Source organism: Python bivittatus, unplaced genomic scaffold (genome assembly GCF_059951505.1).
Source record: "Python bivittatus isolate LINGU-HERP-01145 unplaced genomic scaffold, Pbiv_v1 ctg000120_np1212, whole genome shotgun sequence".
Lineage (NCBI taxonomy): Eukaryota > Metazoa > Chordata > Lepidosauria > Squamata > Pythonidae > Python > Python bivittatus.
In genome coordinates, this window is record NW_028277037.1 from 226,319 (window position 1) to 252,726 (window position 26,408).

The 26,408-nt window shown below is 36.5% G+C and overlaps 1 protein-coding gene across 1 annotated transcript in view; it reads right to left on the bottom strand.

The window, feature by feature from the left end:
• Positions 1-26,408, bottom strand: part of PCLO (piccolo presynaptic cytomatrix protein) — a 252,717-nt gene that overhangs the window by 72,022 nt on the left and 154,287 nt on the right. Inside the window, exons 10-13 of the mRNA XM_088134818.1 lie at positions 23,428-23,553; positions 6,026-6,134; positions 5,146-5,213; positions 3,894-4,105 (exon numbers count right to left, since the gene is read on the bottom strand). Of these exons, the coding sequence (XP_087990944.1) occupies positions 3,894-4,105; positions 5,146-5,213; positions 6,026-6,134; positions 23,428-23,553 (515 nt within the window). The remainder of the gene's footprint in view (positions 1-3,893; positions 4,106-5,145; positions 5,214-6,025; positions 6,135-23,427; positions 23,554-26,408) is intronic.

Sequence of the window (26,408 nt, forward strand, 5' to 3'; positions counted from 1 at the left end):
GAAGTATAAATGAGCAATGTAAACGTGCCAAGCCAGTCCTGGCTTTGTTTGTAACTGTTACGTTACGCATGAGTAAACCTCTTTTGTGAACCACACGTGTCACGGGAGTTTCTCTTGTCGAAAGGGGCAAATCTTACACCACAGACTAACATGGCTTTCCTCCTATAACGCTTTCTGTGATTTCTTTTCTTTTGTTCAAGTTATTTCTGTACATTTTGAATTAAAAGCACAGTGCTCATGTGAGATGACTGATATTATCTCTGCAGTGCTAAGATTTTTACTGTGGTAACATGACAAAGTATTAAAAATTCAAAATTAAGTAATGTCACAGTTTCATTCTGAAAGAAGTCCAAGACATGGATTTAGTGAGACTGAAATAGTATCCAGCTGCAGGTATAATAGGTTTATTTGAAGTATGACAAGAAATAAACCTCAGCACATCAGGATTTCATGAGGAAGAAGGCATAATAGGGTTGGGCAAAGCATTTGAAAGGGATGCTTTGCAAAATACCATAAGCAAAGTACCTCTCCTTGAAGCATTAAAGCAGTTGTCCCAATGCTTCAAAGGCTTTTCCCAGCATTTTTAAATGTGTGGATAGTAAATCAGATCAAAACTCTTATTACAGTCATTCACCAGTATTTTATACAACTTTATATCAAATACTCTCAGCAAAGGAGAATGAGGCTTTGTTGACTGCCCTGGTAATAGTGGCAGACTAGCAGCATGTGTTGGATAGCCTGAACAGCACTTGGACTGCAAGGACAAGTTGTTTTAAACAGAGGGGCTTTGGCAACTCTCCTATATTGACTCTTAACCCTTACAATGGCTCTTTTCTAGGCAAGAGAAACTAGCACCTGGGATATGCCATATGAGCTCTAATATGGGCTGGGATATGGCTAATCTCATTCTGATATTCAATATCTTTTTTTTCCCTCTAATAATTCTCCTAGTTTGAGTATATTCCAAGAGGAATGTTCAACTGTTGAAATGGTAAGCCACAGTGAGTACATTCCTCAATCTGACTTATTACTGTAAATATTGAAATTGCTTTGCCAAGACTAATGGAATCAGTTGTAATAGGAAAAAATGGCATTTAAGACACCATGTGAGTATTAATAACGATGCCATCACCTCCATTTTTTTGTCCTGATTCCATTCTAAGAATTATATTAAAATTGTATCTAGGTGCTTGAAAAAGTAATTGCAAAAACTATTTGTATAACATCAAGAGATGTATAATTAATAAAGGATCCCATTTGAGTGAAGGTATTTGAACCATACCATGGCTTGCATGATTCTTATCTTTTTAGGTATAGACACATTATGGCATTTGAATATCTTTTCCAAGGCCTTCATGGCTGCTCTACCAACTGCTAATCTGTGGTATATTCCTTGACTGCTTATTCCTTTACTGTTGATGGTTGTTCCTAAAAGCCAGAAGTTATCCACCACGCTGATATTTTCATTGCCAATTCTAAGGCTGGTTGTTCTACCTTTTGTCATTAGTTTTGTTGTCTTTAGATTTAATTTTACCGTGTTCTTTGACTTTTATTACTAGGGTTTGCAGATCCTTTGTATTTTTGGCTGTTAGTTGTGTCATTGGCATTATACAAGTTATTGATGTATCTTCCTCCAATTTAAAAATCAGGCTCATCTTCTTCCAATCCAGCTTCCCTTAATATATATTCAACATATAGGTTGAATAAATAAGGGAAGAGTATAGAGCCTTGCTGCACTCCTTTGCCAACTTGCAGCCAGTTTGTTTTACCATGTTCTATCCCTACTGTGGCTTCCTGACTTGTATATAAGTTTCTCATGAGGACAATGAGATGTTCTGGGATTCCCATTTTTCTGAGCACATTCCACAGCCTGATATGATCACATAATCAAAGGCCTTTCTATAATCGATAAAGCACATAGTGACTTTTTTTTGGTATTCTTTGGATTTTTCAATTATCTAGTGTGCATCAGCAATAATGTCTTATTATAATGTCCCAATGCTTCGAAGGCTTTTCCTGGAAGTTTTCATGTGTGGATAAACAGCTGCTTCAGTGACTATCACATAGAAGTGTGGCCTGTGCATGCACATACAGTGAGAGAAAGTCTTCAAAGTAGCCACAATGAGTCAGGAAGGTACTTTATTTATGCTAATGCATGTTGCAATGCCCTTTTCAAATGTTTTGCAAAGTCAAATTATGGATGTTTCATTATGCCTTTAGTTCCCAGATCTTCAGATCCTGGGTTTGCTTTGTACAAACCTAATGCATCAATTTTGAAGTCAAGTTGCACCCAGGTTGGTAAATTTTCTCAGCAACAGCATGAACGTGGTTTGCCATTGCTTTTTTTCAAATGTCCATCCTAGCTTCCCAGAACTTCCCAGATGGTTCTGCATCCAAGGACTAGCCAAACTCAGGTGGGTGCTACCTGTCAGATTCAGCCGGCATGGCACAGCAGGGCGAAAGCACAGCTTGGCTTTGCCTAGCCAATTTCACCGCCCAGGTGCTAGCAGAGAAAAAGGGGAAGTGAAACCGCGAACTGATTACTGGCAGGTGGCGGCGCTTAACTCAAACCGCAAGCGGGTACTTTGCATCAAAGCTGGCTTCCCTCGAGCGCTGGAGACAAAGGAACGTGCAGAGACTCTGAAGCGAAGCAATCAACGAGCGATTGAGAACTCCTGGCTTTGCGCGCAACCAGGGAAACCAACAAAGACAACAACAGCACAACCCATAGACAGCAATCAGAAAGACAAAGCACCAGGCTGAATCTACCATTTGGGCGAGGGGGGATTACTGCGGGTAATCTGTAACTAAGCAACGGGGAAAAGCGCGGGAACGGGGAAGCTATAAAAAAAATTGTAAGATGTGCCAAGCCAATCCTGGCTTTGTCTGTACTTACGTTACGCTTGAGTAAACTTCTTTGCTGCACACATGTGTCACGAGAGTTCCTCTGAGATGAACGGGGTAACACTACCAACCTGATTGATAATGGAAAAAATGTGGAGTCCTTGGGGTTCTCTGAGCTTGGTTGTTTTCCTGCAAATGTTTCGTTACCCGGCTAGGTAACATCTTCTGTGCTAGAATGGAGTGTACATCAGAAACGTCCCAGAAACAACCAAGAGACTATTATAACCAGATGGCATCTCTGTAGCACACAAACCAACTAAAGCCCTCCAAAACATCTTAAGTAAACCAAAAGACCCAGTATCCCAAGAAGAAAAAGCAGGAGTCATCTACAACATACAACGAAAGGACTGTAATAACCACTATGTAGGACAGACAGGCAGAAGGCTAGCAGAGCGCATCCATGAACACCAGTGCCAGTCAGAAGACAAGATGAAAACTCCTTAATCTCAGAACACGTGGATAGACTTAACCATAGTTTCAACTGGGAAACTGTCAGCATCTTAGACCAAGCTAAATCCAAAAATGTGAGGGAATTCCTGGAAACTTGGTATTCAGACAAGGCAGCCATCAATAGGCACATAGAGTTAAACAACATCTACATACTATTCAAAAGAGGCAATAAAAAGGAAACAAAAGACCAGAGTACCTCCTCACTAGCAATCATCACCCAGATAAGCAGAGATTAACACCAACAATACCTTAACCAAGGAAATACCAGGAGAAGAAAAAAATAAAAATAAACAACGCCCCCTCCCCAACCCTGGCAGGGCAAGCCACTGTATATAAACAGAGAACAAACCCCATTCCATTCTAGCACTGAAGATGTTACCTGGCCAGGTAATGAAACGTTTGCAAGAAAACAACCAAGCTCAGAGAACCCCAAGGACTCCACAGTTCAACCCTGAGCTACATATATTCTCTTGTAAAGGAAAGAATAAAAGAATCTCACCCCACTACCTATTCCTCCCCCGGTAAATGTACCTTCATACCTTGTTACTGTGTCGTTTCTTGCTAATTGAAGGAGAACCAGGTTGCCCAGGGCTAGGAACAGAACTGGAGGTGGCTGATGTTGTCCCAGAATGTGCATGGGACCCCTTCTCCATTGCTGAAGAGGCAATCAGGGGAGTCTGTTGCAGAGAAACCTTTTGCAGTTCTGCAGCCAGCTGCTTAGGATCAACTCCTGGGGATTTTGTTTTATCCACTGCAAGCACAAGAATTCACAGTCATTTTTGTAATATTACAACATGATCCTGTTTACTTACTAATAATTTGTTCAGTTATTACAACAAACTGGAAAGCAGCCAGAAAAAAATCCAGAATATTAAATCAACCAAATTGTAAAACTTGCAATTTTCAAAAAGATTTTTTTACTTGGTAAAAATTATATTTGTTCTTGCTGTCCAGAATTTTAGTCAGTAAATGCAAAGTTACTGCAGTGACTGACAAATTAATGAGAGAAACACATTTAATTTAATAATTAATTAAATTAATAAGTTTAATAATTACAATAAAAATCTTTTATTGTAGAAAAATTTACTTTCCTACATCCAAAGTAGAGCAGGTAGAGTTTTCCTTGTGGAATGAGGTGTTTTTTTTTTTTTTTAAATACAAAACTATTGGGCTTTTTGGATTCAATCCATTATAAACTTGTAATAGTTTAGAATTAATCTTTTAAACATTAATGTTTCATTAGGACCCTAGTGCTGCATTCTCTAGCCATCAGTCAGCAATAGAGGTCTAGCTCAGTTATGTTTTTTGCTGATTTCTCCTGATATAATGATAACAGCATAGCAGTATGTTGCCTATCCTTATTTAAATTAATTCAGATTTTTTTAATACTAAACTGAAATATTGGAACTTAAATTTGGCTGTGTGATTTAAACTGGTTTTGTCCATAATAAAATGCAACTGGAAGTATTTTATGGTGTTCAGATGTGGATCAAATTTGGAATTTCACATTTTTGGTTCCAGATAAACTATCCCTGGAAAAACTGGACCCAACCCAGAATGCCTAGATCCACCCGTTTGGGAGTTGCGGGGGGGGGGGAGATGGAACTTTCCTACACTGAATTACTTCCACATGAAACATTTTGTAGTTCTCTAAGGAAAAAAAATGCATATCATCAGGTTCTTCAGTCCCATCTGCTGCAAATTCATAAACTACAAGTTATATGCTAAGTATAGATGTATCCTTTCCACCTCAGTTTCCATGTTATTGAAAAGCTGGATACTTTCATTTACCAGTCTTTCCTGGCTCAAGCAATTCCAGATGTTGTGAACTCTCGCCATCTGACAGCATGCTTATATTCCTGAAAGAAGAAACAACAAACCTAAGAAAAAAGGAGCCCTGTCCAGACACCCTGATGGCAATATTAGGGTAGATAAATGAGATGGGAGAAAGCAGCTCCTATCTTTGTGATGCTTTGTGATATGAGAAGAACGACACTTAAGGTGAATTTATGAACAGAAGAAAGGTAGGTTACACTCAAATACATACACTTTACACAATGTCTAGATGAGTAACAATTTGTATGTTTATGTTAACCTTTTTTCCCCAGTACTTTGAATCACAGAGTGCTTTAAAATTACGTATCTTTGAACCATAGTCCTGTACTTTTTCTTGTCAATAGTAGATTTCTACCTGGGTCACCAGAGTTTGTTGAAGAGTTTATGAGTTCACTGAAATCTGAATCCAGAACTCCTTCGATCTAAGTGTAATGCAAGATAATACTATTCTTGCAATAAAGGATACATTATGAATCCATTTAGTTTAAATTTTGCTAAATATTTTTTTCATTTAAAAATGGAGTTTCATTCTTTTTGTAATTCAAAATAAGTCAATATGATCTCTGAAATTAATATTGTTTTGACACTTGTGCCTCAAGTGAAATGCAAAGGTTGTAGCCCAGATTCATTAATTCCACTGAGACATCTCCTTTTTGTATCAGTTTACTATAAGGAACAAAGAAATATTCCTTTAATACTTATAATTACTTTCATTTTCTTTTCATATAAAATATTACAAAGTGCAGTTTGCAAAGGTTCCAACTTAACAACTGTGAATAAAAAAGCCATGAAAAGCCAAAAAATAATGGAAACAGGAAGATGAAGAAAAACTCACAGTCTTACACATATTTCAGCTTCCCCACTCTGTAGACTGATGATGCTCTGGACCTCTTCGTAGGTCTTGCCTGTCAAGGGAATGCCATTCCATTCCAGCACCTGCATGCCTAGGAAAGCGGGACACAAGACATGTTCTCTGTGGCTGGGATCTGCATCACTAACTCTAAAAATCTACTTGAAGCAAAATCCCTGAACTATGTAATATAATTTCAATTGGGTTTTGATATTTGATATAATCAAAACCTTTTCACTGCACACTAATCATGCTAATTTTCAACTTTGCTTACCTTCTGAGGTTAACAGAGAATGATCCAACAACATTCCATGGAAAATTTCTATCTCACAAATGAACTGAGTAAAAAGTAAAGAGGGAAAAGGGAAAAGGAAATTGAAGTAGGAAGAGCTGGCATGATGTGGCATAAGCAATCATTGGGGCCAACATGGATTTTCTGTAATAGGAGGAATTTGAATGGAGGCAGAGGCTCAAGCTGGGACATGGGTGTAAGCTTCATAATCAGCAGATGTACTGTGCATATTTCTTGTTCAGAAGATAGATGTGAGATTACACCTTCAATCACTATACACACACATGGACACTACCCATTAAAAACTAGCACAGCCAAATGAATGATTATTTCCCACCTAATTTTTCTTTCTTAGCAACTATTTCCTACAAACACTGATCTCTTTTTAGCAGGTCCAGTCCAAGATAGTTTGCTGTTTAAACAGGGCAGACTTCCATTCCACACTGAGTAGACTGACAAGACTGAATCTTTCTTTAGTACTAGCGGGACTATTATTCCTGTTCTGGCTGAATGTTAGGTGAAGAGATGTAGGCAAGCCACACCACATACACCCGTCTCTTCCAATGATCATCATGGTTTCATTTAATGACCACCTTGCTTAATGACCAAGTTGCCAGTACCCATTGTGGTTGCTAAACAAGGACTACCTGTACTGGAGAAATTACACCCAGGCAGCTAGTGTGCACTAGAACAATTCTTTTTTTGAGGATAGCATCAGAAAAATATTGAAAAAAAATGAATTAGGACATATTAGAAGCTGTGGATAAATGCACAATTTATCTTTGTTTTAAAAAGTACTCACCTGCATGAGAAGGGAATCAAGGTACAACTCTTGGGGCATTAAGCTTTTCCAGGTCTTTCACACAGGATAGAATTTCCATGCTATTGCAGAATGCCCATTAATTCCTATGTGACTTGAGCAGGAGAATATCCTTGTGTGTGTATTAACTAGCTGTTATTTAAAATCCCCATGCAAAACCAAATCACACACACACACACAAACTAAACTGCATACTGGAAAAAGCATTATTGAGCTGCTTTCACTTACACGGATAAAATACTGTTTAACAGGTCATATATTTGTTTTGAAAACCTGTGTAGTGGGTAAACAAAACATGGTGAGACATTCATAATGATGGATGGTAGATATTGCTTAGGGAAGAATGCTAATGATGTTTCTCTAGTTCAGAGATCCTTGTGTTTTTAGGATACAAAACCAAGGCTATGATAAAAGTTAGCATTGTACAATATAGTATGTGAGTATGTGAAGTATGAGTAAATTATGTATCAAATCAAATCTTTATTATGGCCAAAGACCAGCATAAAGTAAATTATGTAAAGTATTGGACATAATCTTTCATGTAGAGCTTGTGCTTGAAAATGCATTCTCATGATATTATTATCCTGTTCTCAAGGTGTTGCAGGCAAAACTTGCTATGTTCGTACAATGTTTTACATTTGATACACAGAGGCTAAATTAAATTCTTTTGTAAGAAAACTCAGCATGAAGCTGACTTCATAGATTTGACCATCAAATCAGAAAGAAACATGAACATGATAAAGAATTTATTGCATCCTTATACTTGGGAATCTGGATAGTTCAATGCTAAAATATTTTTTGGATGCAAATAATGCTTGTGGCTAACTTTTGTACCTATTATCTTTAAGTTACTTCTTTGAGAAGTAACATTACCGTAAGTTTCCTTACTATGTTTTCTGTAAGAGGAGAGGAAACAATAGTAATTGTATTTTATTAATGTTTAGCTAAACCAGAAATAGGTACGCTGGTACTACTGATGTATTTTGGATAGTGAGTCACACTAGCCACTGCTAGAATGGCTAGTGGCAAGGGATTTTGAAAATTGTCATCCAAAATTCTTTTTTTGGGGGGTGGGTGGGCAAGGATGCCAATCTGTTAAGAGAAAAGGGTCTCTTACTTATGATAAAAATAATCCACTGCTGCATTCACTGCTATCAAATGAAATTGGAAAATCAGAAAGCTGGAGAGGGAATGAGTATTGATCAGCAAAAGTAGTGTTGACCAGCTCATTGCCCCAAAGAAATACAAATACAAAGGGTTTTCATAGGGAAGTCATTAACATTAGTAGTTGATGGTCTCTGCTGTGGGGTTAAGAAAAATTTCAAATGTTTCTAGTGTGTAGATTTTCATATCTGCTCATTTCCCCAATATGACAACAAGTTGAATCCTGGTATGTTCAGCTCCTACCACCCCTTGGCTCTGCTGACTTTTTATTCTTTTGGTGCTTTTCTCATTTGGAAAAGTGGTATAAAAAGATATACTGTAAATCATATAATACAATGGTACAAAGGTGGGAAATGCTGACCTTGGAGCTGTGTAAATCAGTTGTTAAAAATGTGGGTAAAAAATCGCTAACACTAAGATGTTAAGAGTGCATTAATATCCCCAAGGTTGCTAAATTAATAAAATAATAACTTCAAGTGATAAGAACATGACTTGTCTGAAAAGTATTAAAGAATTACCTGTGTTTTAATCAACTGCTTAAAATCTACAGAAATGATCCATTAATCTACAAAATGATCCATTAATATTTAAATGCGTCTTACATGTGTCATACAAGGATCATTTTATAAGATACTGTATAGTCTATGCTATACAAGACAAGAGGGGAAAGTATCTTCTTAGGACTAAAAAAGACATAGTCATAGTCAGTGATAAAGTACGTGTGAGCCAGTGCGTCATGAGGTATGCTTGGATTAGGGAGCTCCAGATTTAAGTCCCCACTTGATCATGGAGCTTGCTTGCTTGCTTCTTTATTAATTTATTTAACAAATTTAACAAATGTATATGGCTGCACATCTAACCAATGGAACTCTGGGTGGCAAACAAAGAGAAAAGCATAATACATTATCTAACTTAATTAAAACAAATTGGATCAGTCATTTTCTGTCAGCCCAGCTAACACCTAGAGGTGTTACTGTGGGATAAAATGAAGAGAGACTTGATTCCCAAAAGAAGGGAAAGATAGTGTTGCAAGCCCCTCCCCTTTTGTGACCTCACATGCACATATGAGTGGAGTTTCCAGTATGATGCCATGATGCTTTTGTCAGCCCTTCGAGGTAGGCCAGGTCAAGAAACAGGAACCACAGGGATTCAAGGAATGCTACTTGTATAATATACAAGTAATATACAATGCTACTTGTATAATAGCAAAATCTTGAAAGCCTACCAGAGTTTGTCTCTGTCCCATCAGAATCAAAATGAGGTTATCTGAGTTTATCATGCTTCCTTGTACTGTGTAATTTTCACATATTACTGACTACTAAACAGGTTGCTAATGCCTTATTTCAGTAATATGTGCAATCAATTAATTGGTGAATGCCATTATTTCAGTGGTGTAGCAATTTGGCCAAGTACTGCAATCAGTTGGGGTTGCATCTCCTGCCATTCCTGCAGTACCAACAATATTATTTCACAGTCTAGGCCTTTACTGGACAAATATGATGGATCCCTGGACAATTTAAGCTTTTAGCAGCTGAACTTGGCCAATTTAGGAAATCTCAGGGCTATAGGCTAGGCTGAGAAACAACAAACAAATGTTCTGGGAAAAGGGAATGGCAAACCACTTCCATATCATGAAAAGAAAAATGGCATGGATATATAATGCCATTGACCCAAAGCTGAGCTCAGCATAAAGGCATTTTTACTTTGTGTGTGTGTCTTCAAGTCTGTCTTGTTCCTGGCAACTACTTGGACTAGTCCCTGCAGTTTTCTTGGCAAGATTTTCAGGAATGGTTTGTCCTTGCTTTCTTCCTAGAGTTGAGAAAGAATGAGGTCACCCAGCTGGCTTTGGGCCTAACGCAGGACTATAACTCATGGTCTCCTGGTTTCTAGCTTGGTGCCTTAACCACAACACTAAACTGGCTCTCATTTTTATTTTTTAAAATACTAAAGACTTATCTTGCTAGTTGCTGAGTTAAATTCATTCACTTTCATATGAACACAAACTACAATTTTGAAGTTTTGATTTCCATTGGAACTGCAATCTGAGTGTGTTCATATCACCTTTCCTCCATTAGCAGTCTCAGTCTCAGTCCTGGTCCCCCACGCCCCACCCAATATTTTGCCTCTTGGACAAAAACATTACATTGCATGTTTAAAGGCACATACAAATTTGGCCCAGACTGAACTTCAATTCAGGAAGGTCATACATCTTACTTCTGCCATAAACTCAGTAGGTTGGCTTAAGCAACCTGATGTGTCTCAATCTTGGTACTTCCTACCACTATTAGAAGAATCACAATTCAAGTGTTTTGGGCTCTTAAAAGCACTATATTCCTTATATGGGAATTATGGGTTATTTATTTGTTAGATTTATACCCTGTCTTTCCTCCAGGAGTACAATGGTTAGGGTTAGGATTGACAGGTAGATCACTCATATGTCAGGTATGTTGAAAGAAACTGCCAACTGCAAACTGAGCCAATGGCTGAGACTATGGAGTTTTGAAAGAGAACAGGGAAGTGATAGTGTGTTTGAAAAACTGCATGGATATGTTTGAAGCCTATATCTGAAGAGAGCTTACTCCAGGATGTATTATAAAGGACTGACACACCTATCCAATATTTGTCACTCGTGGATGCATATATATTTTGATAGAAAAATAAACCAGTTTGAAAGTACAGGTAGTCCTCATTTAGCAACCACAATTGAGACTGGTAACTAGGTTGTTAAGTGAAGCAGTTGCTAAGTGAAACCGTGACAATGCTTATGATCTTACTTCAGCTTTCCTTTCCTTTACAGACCTGCAAAGGTTGTAAATATGAGAATTGATCCCAAAGTTACTTTTTCACCATTGTCATAACTGCAAATGGTCACTAAATGAGGTTTATCTGAATTATTACTGTATTCAAAGTAAAAGCAACAGCAGAAAATGTAAGAGAAGCAGCTGAGAAAAGCTTTTTCTAGAACTACATTTTATTTATTTATTTAATTTATTATTAAATTTGTATGCCATTCATCTCCCCGCAATGGGTGACTCTACATCCATTCTTTGTTCCTCTACTACATGAACAGCAGTTTGTTTGGGTGTAAAGCAGATGCCTTATTGCTGCCAGGCCAATAATCAGTTGAGGGACTTTCCTTCCTGGGTATCTGATGTTTAACCAACAGCTTTCTGTTGCAGGGAGCTGCATTTAAGGTTCATTGACCTGGGGAATGACACCTTCTAAGGCCAGATGTATCTAGCTGGGTCCTCTGGATTTTTATAATGGCTTCTGTGCCTGTACTGCACATGGGCATGAACTACTTTTAGTCAGTCAAGACGAAACATCACAATATTTCCAATGCTTAGAAATGTGGGGAATGTTTTGCAAATTTGTTTTATTCAATATTTAATTGAAACAAAGGATTCCTTCAACTTCTGGTGGAGGCATGACAAACTAAATGCATCTCCGAAAGAGCAGAGACGATGACCATGGCAAAGACTGAAGAACTGGCAAGTAGACCAGTTTCCAGAACCTCTCCAGATAAGGAGAGGACAGGAGATCACCCACATGTGCTGTAGATGGCTACTCCTTGTGAAGGGACTGCAGGATCTCCCTATATCTGAGCATTGGGAGATGCAGGGATCAACTATCATGCTCACAACTGTGGCGAAGCCTTTTAAACGACACTGAATTCGCTAACCTAACTTTCTAATCACTTTTGGAAATTGCTTATTTACTATTTTAAGGCTATTAAAGATCTTCAGAAAGACAAGTCTGAAAAGTCACCTGGTGAGTTTACAAAACAAAAGAAAAATTAACTATGTTTAAGAATTTAAAGCATTGGAAATAAACAGCAAAAAGCTAAATAAGATTTTGATCTAAGATATAAGCAAATTAAGGGTCCAGACAACTTTGGAACATTGAGACTTTTACTATAAGTTTTTGAAAACAATTAAATAAAATAAACAGCATTTTGTGGGAACCAGATTGTTTTGTTTATCTTAAGTCATAATAGAAACTTGAGACTTTATGACTTCAGAAACTGGACACTAGAGGGGACTAAAGATTCCAGGCGGAAAAGGAAAAGGAAAAAAAAAAAAGGAAACTTGCCTTTGGTTTTTGGTTAGTGTGGGGATTTACAAAATGACACAAAATGCTATAACATTAATGCTATAACATACTTCAGGAGATTTTCAAAGAATGGAGCCAGACATTAGTAGCTACAATATCAGAAATGTCATCAACGATGTCTGCTTCTACGGATAGACTATATCCAAAAGATGTTAAATCTGATGTAGAAATACCAGAACCAGAAATACTTGATAATGAAAAAAGTGTTGGTCACAGGATAGAGAAGGCAGTTCAAGTGGAATTACAAATGACAAGCCAAAAGAATGACCCTGATAAAGATTTTTTTACTGAATATACAAAAAAAGCTGATTAAAGTTTTGAAAATCAAAGAAATACAAATGACAAACCAAGACAATGACCTTGATAATGACTTTTTACTGGATTTACAATACAGGTTTGCTAAAGCCTTGAAGAAGCCTCTGCAATGAGAAAAGGAAAAATCGAAGAAAGACCAAATCCTACGAGAACATCTGAATGAATTAAAGATCAAGATTCTTAGAAGTAAAAGGAAGGAATATTAAGTTGGTTTGTTTGATCAAAATAAGACATGTTTTTATAAAGCTTTGGTAACCCTTTATAAACTTTTTGCTGATACCAGGCTTGAAAAGTTGATGATTTATGGATTTGCATATAGATAAGGAATGGGTTATAGGAAGAAGAGATATTTATTTGTAACCTTATAGGGGGTGAAGAGTTATCAAATTTTTACTTGTTGTGATGAAGACTGGAAGTCACGTCTTTATATATTTTTCTTTTTCTTTATCTTACTTTCTTTTTCTTTTGCACTTTTTATTCTATTTTTCTATTTCTTTTTCTGAGTTTAGTTTGTATTCACTTTTACTTAAAATCTTTAATCAAAATTATGAAAAAAAAGAAACAAAGGATCCCTTCAAAGTCTTGCACATATCTGTTTTTACTAAGTGTGCTTCAAACACTAAACTTGATTTGCCTCAAAGTTTCTGTTATTGTTATTTATTTATTTATTTATTGCTTTCCTTCTTTTTCAGTTTTTTACTTTTCTTCTGAGACTAATTTTCATTAGAAAATCTATAGCAGAGATAAAAATAGATTTCATAATGGGACATGACTAAAAATATTTTAATTCAAAATGTTAAACATTTGTTAATATACTAACTTAATTTCTATTTTCATAATATACTTCAATGGCTTTTTTTAAAAAATATGTTTTTATGTCCTGCTTCATCTGTCAAGAGCCAGACATTTAAAAAGAAAAGAGCTTTGTAACAATGTACTTGTAACTCTATTTGCTTAAGCCCAAAACAAATACAAGACTTCATCTGAGCTATTGTGGATAAATACATGCATAGATTAAAGTCATAAATAAAAGTTGTAAATAAAAAAACTGAGAGGCTAAAAGATTAAGACCAGCACACTCAGGTTGCTTTCCAAGAATATTGACAGCTTTTTAAAGTGCCTGGGCAATTGTTCATTCCAGAAATTACATGAACCATCTAAATATTGCCATCTTTTAATAATGATGTATTCTTCCATAATATGCCATCCTTATGCACTGATTAACAGTACATTTTCAAGAGTCACGATTAATAGTCTTTCGTACCATACAGATATAGCTAATATTTTAAATATACCAGTGAAATACTAATCCTTCAAATATCTAGGAATTTATAAAACATTTATAAATTCTTTAATAGTAACTTTACTCCAGTGTAGGAGAAAACTAAAAAAAAAAAAAATGAAACCTGGAATAAGAAATATTTAAATAAATTGGGTTGAGTTGCAGAAATTAAAATGTGGCTTTTTCAAAATTATTATTATTATTTATTTCAAACTCTTCCTATAGAAGTTCTGGATAAAATATTAATTCTATGGCAAAGGAAATTGAAAAAAATTTGCTTCAATACTGCAAAATTAAGAGTCAATAGAAAAATCATAGACAGAACCAAGAAACAGGGAAGATGGAGAGTTCCATTTCTAAAATATTATTATCAAGCAGTACATTTGGGACATATTATTCCATTTATACATTTATCCAAAAAGGCAGTGGATGCAGCTGGAAAACATATTAAGAGGTACACAGATCCACAAGCCAACTATTTTTTTTTCCTTCCAAAAGATTTTGTAAAAATAGATAATATAAACAATATGTTCACAAAAGCTGTGTTTCAGGCTTGCTAAAAATGACATGCAGCACCGATCTCAGTTGCTAAAGAGTGAAAGACTTTTACAAGAAAAGGCACTACATAACAAAGAAGAGTCTGAGTTTCAAATAGGTTGCCATCTGTCATGACCAACATTGTTCCAACTTACATCTAGGCTAGTAGGTATAAAAGAAGCTTGAGGCACAGATTTATCACAATGAATAAAGAGATGAAGTGGCAGACAAAATGGAAATCAGGTGGTTTTCTATCAGCTTCCATAGAAGAGATTTAATGGAATATAGTACATTATTGCCATTTAATTCCAATTAAAAATAGTGCAAGTATCTCATAATTATTCATCAAAACATTGGAAAGGTATAATCAGAAAGAAACATTTTTTTCATGTGGATTGAACTTGTGAATAGGTTGTGCTTTCTGGAAGAAACTATTTGAAGAAGTCAGAATAATAACTGAACAAAAACCAAAATGTGTTCCAGTACTGGGATTATTACATATTTTTGAGGGAGGTAACTCTAAATTAAAAAAAAAAAAAGGAACCTTATATTTTTACTTCTAGCTGCTAAATTAATAACTCAAAAGTGGAAGTTCTTAGATAATTTATCACTGGACATCTGATGTGCAAAGGTAGTCAATGACTCTTGAAAAAAAAAACCCCACTGATGAAATTAAAATATTAAATTCACAGAAAGATTAACTGCATTTTCCAATTTCAGATGCAAAGCAGCTCTTCTGAACTTGAAAAAATAGGGTTTTCAATCTGAAATGGTTTAAATTAGAAACATTTTGCACATAGCTAGTCTGTTTTATATCTTTGTTTTTACTTAACTTTTTTTAATAAGAATTTTATTAGGTTTCAAATAAGAATAAAATATACAAAGACATCAAAAGAAAAGTAGAAAAAGAGATAAAGAAATGTGAAGAAGAAAAGAAAAAAGGGGGGGAGGAAAAGGAAACAGAAAACAGGGAAAGAACAACTTCCAATTTCTTCAGTACAGTTATAAGTAAGATAATACATTAACTTCTTACTCTAGTAATATCACTAAAACACAATACTTCTATAGCAAAAACAATTCTAAATATCAAATCTCAAAGTCAAAATTTCATTTCTTTCAGTTACAAGCAAAAATCCCAAGAGTAATTTCTAAATAGAAACAAAGTTAAAGAAATGTATACAGACACGGTATCCCAAGGTCCTTATCAACATTTGAAGTATCAGTTAATCTATCATTATTAAACACCCAAGTCTATTTTCTATAACAGTAAAATTCATAAACATTGTAGGGAGCGTTAATGGCCTGTTGCTTCTTTGCTTCTGTACCTCAAGCTTTTGCTGACCTAGTGACTGTGTGGCTAAGGGTCAGTCTAGATGCTATTAAAGAAACTAAGAATGCTTTTGCAAGTAGGGATTTTATAAAAGTTATAAGGTGCTAAGCATATAAAAGTTATGCTGATTATAAAGGGACATTTTAACAGTTTGCAGAGTTGCAAAAAGAAATGGGAAGATGTGCTTAAGCTAAAAGCCAAATGTCTTGCTAGTTCATATCAGAGGTCCTGAAAAGGGGAAACGTCTGCAGTCTTCCCCTTTTCTCCTCCCAGCTCCTAGACACATTTCCTGAGCGTGCATGAACTTTTGCACCTGCTCTTGCTTCTAACCACACTATGCAACCACATACTTTGCATGATTTGAGCAAGCTAGATAGCAATGCCTTACACAAGGAACCCCTGGAACAAGTGAGGACTAGAGACTTGACTATTACTTTATGCTGCTTAAGCTAATGTTATGCCAACCTTAGAAGGCGGGCACACTCCTCCTAGATGCTTCCTGATGACAAAAAGGTATAAAAGCTGTTGTAAACTGTTTTAGGGTGTAGCTGTTCTCTGTCTTCCCTCTGCCAGTCAGACAGAGAGTGGTCCACCCTGCTTTTCTCTTGGCCAAAATAAAAGCTGTATTTTCTTTGGAAAAACCTCGGTCTAGAGTCTCATTGGAAAGTATAGATTCTGGGCTACAAAACCTTACACATTATCATAAAATCCCAGTCCAAAAATAAATTCCAGTATTACCAATCCAAAATCATAACTTGTACATTTTAACCTTGGGCCCATAAGTCCACTTTAAATTCCTTTTTCTTCTTTTCAGGGAGCTTGACATTTAATCTTTTCTTCAAGTGAAATCTCTAGTAGTAATTTCTTGTCCTTTTTAACTATCAAAGATATCTTCAAAGGTTTAATAAGTCCTTCCTGTGCATCCAAAAAGAGAAAAATCTCCAAAATACTGTTCTGCTTTATGGTCTGGATATTGTCAAAAAAAGTTTTTGTTGTAAATTTGGGTTTTATAAACAACTCATTATCTCCAGGCTCAACATAAACTAAATCATCCAGCCCTCCATCTAAATCCAGATCTCTTATTCCAATTTCCTGTTCTGAAGATTACCTTACTTCTTACACCATACAACATTATCAATATTCTTATTTTAAATATCCAATTTTGTTTGCAAATCAATATCACTATCAAATCTAATTTTTTTCCAGAGTCTTCAAATTTAGTTTCTATCACTTGTAGAATTCTAGTAGTGGGATCTTCCAGTAAATGTAAGTGTCTCTTTAAATTTCCCTTGCTGAACTGCAGCCATAACAAGTCTTGCACACAGGAAAAAAAATGGTAAAAAGCAAGGTCTCAGAGTACTTTTGTTTACAAAGCTCCTCCAGTCAGCATCGCAGCAAAGTAAAAAAAAAAGCAGCTTTCCCACAGAAATCTTTAACCAGCGATCTCAAGCTCCAATTTCACAAATACAGATTCAAAAAAATTAACTTTTTAAAGTCCAAAAAAAAAAAAAATCACTTGTTTCATAAAAACACCCAATAATTCAGCCCTTCAACTCTTTGCTCAATATATAAATTCCAAAGTCCAAATCAGTTGTTTTTTTTAAGTAGGTGTTGAAAATATGAAAAGCAGCAAGAAGATATCTATTGCCAAAAAAAAAAAAAAAAGCCTCTCTTCATCTGAAAGAATAACAGACAATTTAAAATGTGTTTTAGAAATGGGGAGGTCGGTTTTAGTGTCCTTAATTCCAGCCTCGAACAGGATGGAAAAGCCCCGTTTCTCAGCCACTCACTGCAAGTTGATCACAAAGTCTTCTGCTTTGGGGTCTCCTCGCAAGAAACAGCTGTCTGGAGAGCATCTGGGTTGATTTCATGGATTCTCCTTTACATCTGGAGAAATTTTCGGGCTGCAGGGATCCTGCCCTAGCCCCCACAGCTGTGGTGCTGATTCCCAAGCAGAGGAATCAGTCAAGTCGCTATTATTCCCCACTGGAAGTCCTTTGTTTTTACTTAACTGAAGTGAAAATAGTTAATGCTGCCCTGTGTGAATATTCAACACATGGTACCAACTGGATTCATTTTGAACATCAAATTAGTTCAGACTTTTCCACCCATGTGTGCATTTTAATATTCCTGACTGGTTCAAACTGAATCAAGGCTGATTTGGATGTCAGATCAATTTTCAGAATTCTTCTGAACATTCAAATTGAATTGGACTAGATTTGCAGATACTTAGTTAATATTGTCCAAGAATATGGTCCTTGGGAATATTTAATTTTTATCTGTAGCTTTAACAAATATCAAAATAAATCAAATCAAATAAATAACAAATAACAAATAAGACCACTGGCTGAGCTCATCTGTTGCCATAGGGTGAGGTATCATTAGTACGTTGATGATACTCAATTGTATATCTCTACACCCGGCGAATTAAGCGATGCTGTGGCCACCCTATCTGGAGTCTGTGAGGGTCTAGATGGAGAACAACAGGCTTCAGCTGAACCCTGGCAAGACTGAGTGACTTTGGGTTTTGAACCCCTCTGGTTCTGGGACTTTACCATCTTTGGTACTGGATGGGATCGCACTGCCCCAAACAGACCTACAATCTGGGGGTCTCCTGGACTCATGACTCCTGCTCAATGAGCAGGTGACAGTCGTGGCTAGGAGGGCTTTTGCACACCTTCATATTGTGTGCCAGTTGTTCCCTGTTCCTGGAACAGGGGGATTTACTCAATGTCATTCATGCCCTGGTCACCTCCTGGTTAGACTACTTACCACAATGTGCTCTACATGGGGCTGCCCTTGAACAGTATCTAGAAACTTCTGGTGCAAAATGCAGTGGCATGAGTAGTTATGTGTGTTTCTGGTAGAACACACATTACACCTCTGCTTCATGAGCTGCATTGGCTACCAGTTTGTTTCCAGGTCCAATTCAAGGTGCTGGTATTGACCTTTAAAGCCCTTCATGGCATGGGTCCAGATTATTTGAGGGACTGCCTCTCCCTGATTTTATCTGCCCATCCTAACAGACCCAGCAGAAAGGACATGTTACGGGTTCTGCCATCCAGGGAGCTACATCTGGCAGGTCCTAGGCAGTGGGCCTTTTCTGCTGTGGTGTGCACGCTGTGGAATCTTCTCCCCCCTGAGGTGAGGTTGGCCTCGTCACTGTTGAGCTTCCGTCAGTCCCTCAAAACCTGGTTATGCCAACAGGCCTGGGGACCCCTGGGGATGGATGGGCTAGTGAGGTGACTCCATTATTTTTAACATCCCTTCATCTGCTATTTTTTGTTTGTTTTAGTTGGTTTTATATCTTTTAATGTACAGTATTTATTAATTGTTTTAGCCTTGTTGTACACTACCCAGAGTCACTTGCTGGTGAGATGGGCAGCTCTATAAATTGTTTAAATAAATAAACAAACAAATAAAAATAAATCTCTGTGGTCCTGGAGGGTACTATTCATTCTCTATTCCCTCATCAAGCTGCTTGTTGTTATAGCAACTAATAATTTATATTAAAATCCTGCACTGACACTGTTTTTTTAAATCCCTCAGTTCTTGTTATTTCCTCCCTGGTACAGTAATATAATTTTTTGTTTTGTTTATTATTATTTTCTATCTGGTCTATTGTTTTTATATGTTCTATGTCACCTGGACTATCAAGGCAGCTTATATTGGAAGAATTAAAATATTCAGTTCCTTTCTTCATGCTTTTTTGCTCCTCAGAACAAACAGTTTTTCTTTGATAAGCAGTGCAAGCTAAATATGTTCTTTCTGAAAAACAGAATTCTGTTTTTACACTAGGAACTAGCACAAAGGAAAGAATAAGGAGTCTATTACTAGAATGAGCTATCATACAACTTAATAGCTGTATTAATTAAATAATCAGACATACTACTGAATGCAGAAACAAGTATTTAGACTCTTTCCCATTCTAAGCATGATCAGAAAGTGCCTGGACGAATAGTCATGGCAGTATTTTAAATGTAAATACCAGTCCTATAAATAATTAAGACAATACAGAGAGATTAGAGAGAATCTTTCCCCAGTGCATTCCAATGCAGTCATAAATTAAGTGGGCCAAACTGCAGCATGAGAAGAATCTGGTCCTTTTTCCCTTGAATCTGAGTTTTAAAAAAAGAAGCCCGATGAACCATGTTCCATTTACCAGTGAAGTATTATGGTTTGCTTTCTTCTCTTTGCAATTCAGCAGCAGCAGCAGCAGCAGCAGCAGCAGCAGCAGCAGCAGCAGCAGCAGCAAAAATATGCAGTTTTCTCTGCTATATGAATGGCATCCATGATTGGTGGGTTTGCATTCTCTTTGCTAGGTCAAAAAATCAATCAGGCTACTATTTCAAACAGGACAGAAAAGTTATTGTTGCCACCATTATTAGCTGGTCTTAACCAAGTTCTGAGCATATAAAATTGTATTATCAAATGTACAGTACATCAATACCTGGATGTTTTGCCCTTCAAGTATCTTTAGAGCCATGGACATCACTCCTTGGCCAGCAATTAGTTTGAGCTAAGACACACTAGCTCAACCCTGCTTCAAAACTCATTAAAAGTGACAAAGCAAAATTATAAGATCTGTAGTAACATATTGCTTCTCTGAGAATATTCAGAGGAACTTTTCTTACCCAAATTATAACAGCAAATGGAAATAGTAATAACAAAGTTACAACAACAACAACAACAAAAATGATAATGCTGCAGTGCTAAAAAATAATGCTATAGATAGCATTATATTATAAATTATAATATAATATAATATATATATAATTATAAAACATCTTGCACATCTAACAGAAAAAAAGCAACTGAATTCTACTCAGCATAAATACATAGACTTTCTAAACATAGTTGAAAATTGTAGCGTAGGATACAGCAATTATTTGTGTCTATGAGTTCTTCCTTTGCAAGAATTGTTCTGATCTTTTAAGGATTGTTCTGATCTTTTAAAGCTTATTTTTCTTGGATCAAATCTGTTGTAACCTGTGTAACCTGCTGAAGATGTAATCTTTGTGCCAGATCTGTTCTTCAGAGTTAGAAAGCATCTGCATTTTTAGATTTAAGGATAGACACTATAACGGAAGCTTGCACTGTATCTCATCTATGTCTCCACTAAAGCCAACCAATTATTCTTACAGCCTGTGAGCCTAAAATAGTCTGATTATTACAGAAATTTGCTGAGGTCCACCATAACAGCCATAAGTCAGCAACGTGGTAGTAAGGGTAGTAAGGGCAGCATGGCAGATGTTCAGCCACCAGTGGCATCTATTGCTACAATCCCTTGAGATCATCAAATCATCTTGCCTAATTTATATTAGGATACTAAAAAAGGAACATCAAACTCTTGCAAGATTTTGGCCATTTGAAAACAAACAAACATTTTGGTATCCACATCACAAACAACTTGTAGCACTGTTACTAAACCCCAGTGATTCCTAGACCACATCACTTTGTGCTAACCCTGTGAGGTAGTCCAGATAAGAAGCACACCCAGGAGTGCTAGCTCTGTATTTATTGCAAGGTTGCATTAACAGAATCTTGCAAGACTGAAAGTATCTCTCTCCTCTTTTACTTTTAATCTCAGGAAAACTAGTGAGGGTCCTTTCTGAAACATTTCCCATGCTTTCCCTCCTGCTATGTCCAGTCTGCAGATTATCTCCCACATACCACAACACTTTGATAAAAATGAAATATTTTGAACCATGAATCATTAAGAATGTGAAGTAACCCTCTAAGAAATTCTACTTATTTTATTTAAACTATTTAAAACAGCCTCTCAGATGTATGGGGATGGGAACTTCCAGAACACTTCTGGCAAGATGCTCAATGCTCCATCCTCATATCAATAGAGGCACCCACAAAGATACATTAAACTTCTCATCTTGAAACAACAAAATATACTAACAAATTCAATTGTTCCTCTAAATAACTTGAAAGGTCAAGCTTCCAAAGCAGTTTCTTGAAGAATCTATGATGTTTTCAATTTAATAAATAAATAGGTGATAGACTTCAACTAGAGCTAAAATCACAGCCAGAATGTTGTACGCTGAATTCACAAGGAAAAGTAACTTGAATCAGATGTTGACAATTCTCCAGGAGTCAGGTAGAGATCACTGAATGGGACAGAAATACCTGCACACCTGATGAAGCAAAAGTTGATGATCCCTCTTTCTGCCTCTTTAATCTCAACATGTAGCTAATTTTCCTAGGCAAGGTTGATAAATAATATGAGTACTATAGTCTTCCCATTTTCTCTGCTGTCTTCTAGCAGCCCTTTCAAAAGTATGTCCAGGTTGCAACTGATTTGTTTAAGATGTCTAATATATGACAGGTGGACATTTTTGAAATTTTCAGAACAGGTTGTCACAAATAGACTGGTGAGGAGAGCATCTCCATTTACAGAATGAATGTCATGGTGGACACATCTAGTTATTAAGAATTTGGCTGGTGTGGGTCTTCCGGGCTGTGTGGCCATGTTCTTGAAGTTTTGTTTCCTAACGTTTCGCCAGCACCTGTGACCGGCATCTTCAGAGTGCAGGAGCACAGACAGGAGCAGTTCTCTCTGTGCCAGAACTGCTCCTGTCTGTGCTCCTGCACTCTGAAGATGCCGGTCACAGGTGCTGGCGAAACGTTAGGAAACAAAACTTCAAGAACACAGCCACACAGCCCGGAAGACCCACACCAGCCATCGTATGCCGGCCGTGAAAGCCTTCGACAATATTAAGAATTTATTTACCAGCATCTGTTTGTCATTGTTAATTATTTAAGAAAATTATGAGGTCCTAGTTGAAGCTCAGAGGTATTATTGTGTAGGATGTTTCACATTTCAAGCCTGAAATATATATGGAATGGTCAGAGCAACTCATTTCAAACTAGAAACTGTTAACTAAGAAGAGAGTGTTTCAGACTCAAAATGTTTGAAATTCTAAATATTTTTGCACATTTCTAAGTCAGAAGCATTCATTCTTTTTGATCAAAATACATTTTTAAAATATTAAAAGTCAGGTGGGGGAATTAGCCTGAAAAATGTCAAGAAAAGTGTTGAGGAGACCTTGAGTTCTAGTCCTTCCTTAGGCATAAAAACCAGATAGGTGACTTTGGGCCAGTCACTCTCTCTCTAAGCCCAACCCACCTCACAGGGTTGTTGTTATAGGGAAAATAGGAGGCAAGAATATAAGTTATATTTGCCAGCTTGAGTTCACCAAATACATGTAAAAAAGGTGGGATAAAAATATAATAATAATAATAATAATAATAATAATACAATTTTTATATCCCAACAGTTCCAGAGACTCCAAAGATCTATAAAAGAGATCTGCTTCTTTGAAAAAAAATGGTTTACCATGATTTTCTTATATTTATTTTTGAGTCTATGTTTTGGATCTTATCCAACAGACTCTGCTTTTGCTGTTTGACCTACTTCTTTTCACTCATTCGCTGGGTCTTCCTAGATTTTCCTTGAAGATGAGTCATCTTTCTGCACACATACTAATGAGTACCAACAAAGACAAAGATCTGATCACTGTACCTTCCATAAGTTTCCCCGTTTGCTCAGCACTTCCACCTGGTAGAATCCTTGCAATGTAAGCGCCAATTTCTCCACTGGTTCCAGGAATTTCTTTCCCACCTACAACTCGGATCCCAAGTCCATTGCCTGCATTTAGAAAAGAAAGCACACAGTATTTTTTTTAAATATATGGATAAAAGCTGTAATTTACTGTAGTTCTTGTAATAAGCAAGCTGTAATTGTTTTTACTGTAGCTGTTCAATACTATACTTGTCTATTCAGAAGTATGGTTTGTTTCCAGCCAGATAATATGAACACATTTATATCCTCACCTACCCTTTATATCCAATTGTATATATTTGATCCCCAGATGGGATCAAAGTGCAAATAAAATAGCTCCTTTATGCTGCTGTTTCCAAACCTCTGTTAGCTACCTCTCTTCCTTAGGCATTTTTTTTTAGTGGTCTTCAATTTGTGTATTTATTTCTTCATTTCACTTGTCTTTTTTCTGCTCAAAGCAGCCTAGATAGCAAGGAGATCTCCCCTCCTCTTCCCTCCCTACAAGAACTGTGAGGCTGGTTGGGCTAAAAGAGGGGATTTGAACCTGAATTCCCCTGAGTCAAGTTCAACATTTTGGTTACACACTGAGCATTCTGAATAATATAATATATGACATATTGTTGTCTGGATGCTTAAGATTCTTTGTATTATTTGTAAAACTTCCTCCAGTCTTATTTAGTGCACATATTGTATAAAGGGAAATTGACATTTTATAAATATAGTTTATATGGTGGGCTTTCCTCTAAACTTCAGAAAATGTCCACAGGAAGTGCTTTCTGTTCCTGGGGAACAGGTATCTAATTTTAGCAAGAACTAGCAAACTCGCTCTTTATAACTTTTCTGTTTCCAGTTTTTTTGGCAATGCTATCCAAAGTGATTTGTCATTTTCTTCTTCCTATGGCTGAGAGAGAATAATTGGTCCCAAGTTACCTTAGCAAGGCCATTGACTCATAGGGTTTGGTCCTGTGAATTGTTGATACTTTCCTGGAATAATATTTTAATGTACACAAATAGATTTATAAATTCTTTAGCATAAGGATGTCAAGGTTATGTTAAATTATGTACCAAAACATTGGAATTTGACTATTTTTGAAGAATTATGATTGTACTGGACTTGGGGTATTGCTAAAAGACATATTTTGAGAAATGAAAAAAATAGTACTATTCTTGGTATCAAGGACTGGATTCAAGAAATGTGTGACTTGAAAAGGCAAAAAAAAAAAAAATCCTACTAATCAAAAAATGACTTAGCACATTTTTCTGTGGAACAGATTTTATGATAACCTTTTTTTTAATGGCAGAGCATTATTAATTACTTTTTTCCATTTGACATTGATTAATATATGACATACTAATATTAATCCCTCTTTACTGTTTTTTTTTTGTTCAGTTTTATTTTTACGCTTTTTAATCTTTTTCGTGTATTTTTCTATTTCCATCTGTAAAACTTGTCAAGATAAAATATTAAAGTGAAAAAGTGTGCTTGCAAAATAAAGGCAGGAAGACCTTGACACAAATGGCACACACAGTGGCACAAATAAAGGATAGGCAGAGGGAAAGATAAAGAAAGAAGCAGTTGGAATTCCTATCACTCTCTTTGTACTCCACTGCTTCTTGTTGTTGGTTGTGAATTGCTGAAGAGTCAGTGCCTTGAAGCCACCCAACCCCACAAAGCTCATCCCCGCTTTAATTCCAGCCTTGCCTTGCTCTTTCTTCGCTGTTCTAAATTTTATAATTCTGCCATCAGGTAGCTGTATCTTTATAATCCTGTTGTATCTCAATAGAAATTTACAATCAGGGATCGAAGTCTGATCAGACAACAGAAAGAAGAAAACGTGTTTCCATCCAGGGAATTGTTTCCATGTTTCCTAATGATCATTATAATTGGTATGAATAATCTGCATAAATGCCCCCAGCTTTGCTGGTGCAAGTAGTCTTGCTGTATGTGTTTACTTGGATGTCATAGCAACAATACTTATCTTGAATTTGTTTTTATGCAGGACTGAAACCTAGATAAATGATTAAGTATCCCGGAGACTCAACCGAGTTTCAAAGTAATACAGAGGATGTATATAAAAATCCCCCAACCAAATTTCTCCAGCAATTTTTTTGTCTTTGAGTCAGTCTTGACTCCTGGAGTCTTACATAGACAACTCCATGCAGTTCTTTGGGCAACATTTTCAAAAGCAGTTTGTCCTTGCCTTCTTCCTGGGAGTTCTACTCCCAGCTGGCTTCATGCCTAAGGCAGGAGTAGAACTCAGGGTCTCCTGATTTCTAGCCTGGGAAGAAGCCAAACTGGCTCTCTTCTCTAGCATATGGGAGCATAGATTTTCAATCAGTCAGTGAGTTAAAAAGAAGGCCTGGAAACAAATATGGAATGTCCTGAGCCATTCTTCATAAGAATGGGATAGAAAACTTTAAATAAATAAGCAAATCTATAAACATTTTATGGACTGTTTTTTCAGTACACCCTCTCCTTGTTTAGCAACTGCAATCCATTCCTTATATTGGAAGTGAAATGGTTGCTAAGTGAACATGTGACTGAGAGAGAGATCTGCTGTGAAGATCACTGGTTGCTGCCATCTTATTTAGATAAAGTTCTCTCATACAAGTGTCCTGTGCCTGATCCATTTCCCCCCCTTTTTTGCCCCCTCACAGGGCAGAGAGAATGCTTAAACAAGCTATCTCTTCCTGAGCTTCTTTTCTCTGCAGCACAGTGTTTCCCTAAAAAGTGCTAACTGCAAGTTAACAAGCTCAGCTCTGTGATTTTAATTTGTTGATTAGAACCCTCCAGCTTCTGGCACTGCTGCATGAAAGTGACCAGACCTTAATCAGTTTTACACTGAAGGTTTTTGTTGTCAGGTGCATGAAATTTGGTTGTAAATGCACGTATTGGTTGAAAAAAAAAATTAAATTACCTTTGTACTTGCAAAAGGTCGCTA